Source organism: Cyprinodon variegatus, unplaced genomic scaffold (assembly GCF_000732505.1).
Source record: "Cyprinodon variegatus isolate N-32 unplaced genomic scaffold, C_variegatus-1.0 Scaffold1679, whole genome shotgun sequence".
Lineage (NCBI taxonomy): Eukaryota > Metazoa > Chordata > Actinopteri > Cyprinodontiformes > Cyprinodontidae > Cyprinodon > Cyprinodon variegatus.
The window spans coordinates 41,166-46,773 of record NW_015152132.1 but is presented as its reverse complement, the minus strand read 5'-3'; the positions used below and the strand labels follow the sequence as shown (position 1 = coordinate 46,773).

Below are 5,608 nucleotides of genomic sequence, written 5' to 3'. Positions count from 1 at the left end.
TACGCGCTAACCACTGCACCACCTGCATGCCCAGCTTTCTATTTATTTTTTGAGGTTTTATGGCACTAATGGCTCGTTTTTGTGAGAGTAGGCTGACAGGAAAGGTGGTATGAGAGAGGGGGCGGGACATGCGGCAAAGGACCACAGGCCAGATTCGAACCCGGGTCGCCCACATCGAGGACTAAGGCCTCCGTACATGGGTTGTACGCGCTAACCACTGCACCACCTGCATGCCCAGCTTTCTATTTATTTTTTGAGGTTTTATGGCACTAATGGCTCGTTTTTGTGAGAGTAGGCTGACAGGAAAGGTGGTATGAGAGAGGGGGCGGGACATGCGGCAAAGGACCACAGGCCAGATTCGAACCCGGGTCGCCCACATCGAGGACTAAGGCCTCCGTACATGGGTTGTACGCGCTAACCACTGCACCACCTGCATGCCCAGCTTTCTATTTTTAACATTTTAGTTCACCCCTAAAGACATATTCAGAAAATGTACAAGTTGACATGAGTCACCTGTGTGAACTGGCTGAGCAGCGGTGAGCTGCGCACCAGCTCCAAAAGGTTACTGGGCAAGCCGAGTCGCTGGAAGAACCAGAACAGATTCCAGAAGATGATGGAGTGGCTGTCCAGGAACTGCGGCTGGGCCAGAACCGACTCGCCCTCGTTCTCCAGCAGACTCTCCAGCTCCTTTCTCAGAACCAGAGGACTCAGATAGGCCACCGTCACCTGAGGAGTCGCTCCCACCGACGACACCTGAGGGAGGGGGAGGAGCCTGTCAGTGCCTGAGGACCAAAAGAGGAACGGCGATGGGGGGGTTAGATGTTACCGTGGTGGCCTTGCTGGTCTCAGAGTAGGTGCTGGTTTCAGAGCTGGAGTCGTCGCTCAGTCCGTTACAGTGAGGTCGCAGAGAACCCTCATGACCACCAGGGGGCCTCACAGCACTCTCCACCTCGTCCTCCAGGTTCATGTTACAACGCTCCGCACTGAGAAAGAGCAGCAGAACCGGTAATGCTACAGAACCTGGAGCAATAGACCGAGCTCTTCCTTCTCCTGTTTCTGTACCTGCTGACGGGTCCCAGGTCGCAGAATTCTGCGTTCAGGAACGGGACGAAGGAGGCGCCGCAGAACGGGCAGGCCGAGTTCAGGTTGGAGTCATCAGAGGTCCAGCCCGCCATGATCTCCTCGTCGTAAACCAGCGAATTGCAGCTGCGGCACAGCGAGCAGCTGGACATCAGAACCTGGACACAAAGCAGGACCATGAGGCCGTGACCTAAGAGAACCACGCTCACCGATCGTACCATTACCTCCATCCCAGCCCCCTCCTGGTTGGCGTCCCACGACCTGCGCAGAGGATACGAAGAGGTTGGCGTCTCTGTCAGGTCCAGGTCACTTCCTACAGACAGCGAGCTCTGGGGAGAGAAACCGCAAATCATTCTGGACCTTAAGCCTTTAAACCTGGCCGGCCCGGTACCGGGCCCAGCTGACACCTGCTCATTTTTATCTATTTATAGAAATGGCCAAAACTCAGTCACATGGTGTTTCATCCACACGCCTTTATAATGCGGCTTTAAAATTTGCAAAACATGTTTCAAAATTATTTTTTCACAAATACTTTTTGTTTTATAGCTGTGTAAACAAATAAAATGAGATTTAAAATTGCACCTGACATGTGAAACTCCGCGGGAGTAATGCATCAGCAGGGTTTCATTTTTAGCCCCGCCCCCTATTGGCCGCCATCATTGGACACTAGAGGCTCAGATCTTTCCAAGGAGGGGTCGGAGGTCATTGTGCGACCGTTTCAGGTGATGTAACCAACATAATCTTACTCTGTTATTCTTATTAATCTCTGTTGTTCCATTTGTAGATCACTAAAATAAGATTCTTCCTGATCAAAATCAGGCTCCTAGACCTAACTGTAATAATTTATTTTCTAAATTACATTTTTGCAAAAGAAACTGAATTTCAGAAACACAAAAAAACAGAATTATACAAATAAGAATTAAGTTTTATATATCTAGAAATGTCAGCTTGACTGAAAATGTATTTATGATATCTGAAAAAAAAAATCTTTAAAATAATACAAATGCTGACCATTAATATTAGGTATATAGAGATCTAAAATTAATTTCTAGACATCCAGAATGTTTATTCTAGATGTGGAGAATGTCGTTTTTTCAGATAATAGGAATACATATATAGTAAAAGTATTAAATGTCAAAATGGTTTGCCATAGCCTGTTGTTACAGTGAAAATATAGGATTATTTCTTGAATGGTAGTAGATCAATATATCTATTTAGGTGAAATCTTAGGGCAGCAGATGAGGATGAAGAATAAAAACGTTCTAATATATAGAACCTGTGGATCATCTCATGGGTTCCTCCTCATGTTGATTCTTTAACTTAGTAAAGTGGCTGTTTGCAGACAAATGACCGATAAGAGGCTATCAGTCCCATAGCATGGCTTCGCATTGTGCCTGTAGGCTCATTAGGTTGTTATCATCGAGTGAATCCTAATCCTAACCTTAAAGTAATTCCATTTTTTTTTATTTATATATATATATATATATATATATATATATATATATATATATATATATATTTTTTTTTTTATCAATATTTTCATTTTTATTTTTACATTTTTTTAAATTTATGATATAATAATTTAAAAAAATAAGCGTAATACCATTTCCTCATGGAATTAATTAATCCATTTATGTGTAATCTTAAAATAATTTCAGTAGTTCTTCATGTACTGTAAATATAACTAAATAAAAATAAATTGATCTGCATCTCGCTCAGTTTAAGCAAACCAAAAACAAACAATCTCATGCCCTGTCAACTGAGTAATAGAATCCTCTCCCTATAAATTTTACAGATCATTATTTAATGAGATCCTCGTAAAACAGGCATGCAATGTCTGTTTTTAAAACCTAATGTGTGTGATGGACCTAGTGAATGATATATACCGTAAAGTCCGGTCTATAAGCCCCTACTTTTTTCCCGCTATTTGAACACTGCGGCTAATACATGTTTTTTTTCATGGCGCGAAAAACAGAAAAATAAAATTGATGAGTACGCCGCATGCGAAGGGCATCTTTCGCTGATGTCTGCCAGTGGGTTCTCAATGCGTGGAGCCGTGTGAAAACATCCAGCATCACCGGCGGGTTTGGGAAGGCTGGGCTGCTGCGGGATGAAGAGGACCGTGAGAGCGACAAGGATGAGACTGAAGTCAGTGACGGCATCCTGAAGCTGTTCCATTCAGACACCGAGGAAGAGGACTTTGAGGGTTTTAGTGCGCAGGAGGAAGAATAAAGTGATTAATGACTTTTCCTGGTCGGCTGCAATGTTCTGTGCTTTGTTCAATTTAAAGTACCGGTATATGCAGCGTTATTTGTGTGTTACCGACATTTACGTATATTTAAATGTGTTACAGGTAGTTTGAAAAAAAAGGATTCGTTATATGTACCGTATTTGTTTGTTTTATCATACGGATTAAATCAAACATTTAAAAAATGCTCATGTGTAATATCTTTATTTGTAAATATCTCATACAATGTGGGAAACCTGCGGCTTAAAATCCGATGCGGCTTATAAAAGTATAAAATAGGTTTTCTTTCTAAAATAAAAGCATGCGGCTTGTAATCAGGTGCGCTCTATAGTCCGGAATTTACGCTATATATATATATGAACGAAACTACAACAAAAATCGGACTAAATCAGGAAATAAAACATGATTTAAAGTTAAATTTTTTTTTTAACTTTTTTTACTTTAAATCAGGAAATAAAATAAAGGACGCTCCGAGTTTACTGAAGAAAACCTGCTGCTGACTATGGTGTTAAATTGCTGCCAAAAATCAGACGAGCGTATTAAGCAATCACACTAGTGCAATTATTAGTCACAACCGCGCATTTAATAATGGAAAAAGCGCATAGCAGTGATCATAGGCGTGTATGGTTATTTGAGCGCCCTTGAACGCAGCACCGCGTGCAGAAAAACACGCCCCCTCTACCCATCTGTCTGCTCTAGTAGAAATATTATGCTTCCTCGCTCTGTTTGGGGGGAGTTTCTTTCAGTCTGGGGGAGTTTCTGTTCTACTGGATCTGATTTTCAGCTAATATCCAGTGGAAGCTAGCAGATAGCTTGGTGTCTCAGAATGATTTCTAGTAAGCAGTTATATTTGAAGCAGTCAATAATAATAAAGTAAATTAATCTTGTTAACCAGCTTATGGTGTAAAATTGCTGTCAATTTTTCGCAGCAATTTAACACCATACAGACCAGGTTAGCTCTGGGGAGAAACAGAGATTGAATAAACTGAACCGGAAAAGTACGTTTTTTGAGTTTTCGGTAAACCTGCTTCATGAAACGGACTCCTGATCACCAACCTGCATCAGACAAGGACAGATTTCTATCACATGACCCTGCAGTCACCTCAGAGGTGGCGTTCACCAGCCGCTCCTTTGCCCTCAGGAGAGATTCAGCCATTTGGGATTTCTTGGACTGCCTCTGATCCGACGCTCTCTGGCCAATACCTCCGTCGTCTCTTCCTCCTCTTCCTGACCGGCGGTTTTCAACGCTGGCGGCTCGCCTTACCGACCCTCTGTGTCTGGTTGGTGTTAGAAGCTGCTGCAGTTTTCCTGCCAGACCGGCTCGGCTCGGAGACGCGACGTGGTTGGAATTCTCATCTACGACGCCGTCCTTGTTTCTGTCACTAGAACGTCTTGTTCTGTCAGACCTGCAGTCGGAACATGAATCCTCTCAGATCAACCAGAGCAAAGCTGGGAAAAAAACGGGGAACCAACACCGACCTGCTGTATCTCTCCTCTGGATCGCCACTGGAGTCCAGCTCCGACTCCACACACTCAGCGTAGAAGGTGGAGAGGCAGACGTCACTGCGCCGCACCACCGCTCCTCCAGAGGGCGCTGCAGGTGGAGCAGATGCCTCTCTACGACCCAGCGGCGGTTTACGGAGAACGGCGTCCCCATCCGTCCCTGAACCGTGGAGGAGGGACGACTTCTTACAAGCTTTGATCTCTGAGGGAAAAAGACCAGAACTGAATGAAGGTGCTGACCCGGTTCTGATCTATGGCTCTGATTGGTGACATAATCCATGATAGTCCTTTTGGACCCAGAGGACCGATGACCAGGCTGGGCAACCCTAAAGTGTTGATGACACGATGCTGATATTTTCAAGTATTCTTTGTAGACCGAAACATTAAAACCGATGCGCCCGCAGAAAATATTTTTTTTATCAAAAAACGCTGCCATTCGGCAGAATCTAGTTCCGCTCAGTGTCCGAAGGACAAAACAGGAGAAACGTATATGAATGTATAGAACCACTGAGAGCTGCTGAAGGTTTCATTGATTATGATACAACTTTGCCTTCATGTTGTTTCACAGCCTTTTTCTGGAACCCCCATAATGATGGCGTCACCTTATTTAAGTTTCTTAAGTATCCTGAGCTGCTTTCAAAGTGGTTGAATGAGTCAAAGGAGATCGGGAGAAGTTGGGCTGATCTATCTCTATAGTTCTGCTGCTATAGGCTTAGACTGCTGGAGGACATAGGGACCCCTTTTTCATCATTCTGCTTCATTCTATCTCTATTCTCC

General features: G+C 43.8%; 1 protein-coding gene across 1 annotated transcript in view; it reads right to left on the bottom strand.

Moving 5' to 3' along the window:
- The window catches only part of dennd4b (DENN/MADD domain containing 4B), a 27,992-nt gene that overhangs the window by 5,184 nt on the left and 17,200 nt on the right, over positions 1 to 5,608 (bottom strand). The window contains exons 18-23 of the mRNA XM_015404261.1: positions 4,808 to 5,033; positions 4,431 to 4,734; positions 1,305 to 1,409; positions 1,063 to 1,238; positions 827 to 983; positions 514 to 753 (exon numbers count right to left, since the gene is read on the bottom strand). Coding sequence (XP_015259747.1) covers positions 514 to 753; positions 827 to 983; positions 1,063 to 1,238; positions 1,305 to 1,409; positions 4,431 to 4,734; positions 4,808 to 5,033 — 1,208 coding nt within the window. The remainder of the gene's footprint in view (positions 1 to 513; positions 754 to 826; positions 984 to 1,062; positions 1,239 to 1,304; positions 1,410 to 4,430; positions 4,735 to 4,807; positions 5,034 to 5,608) is intronic.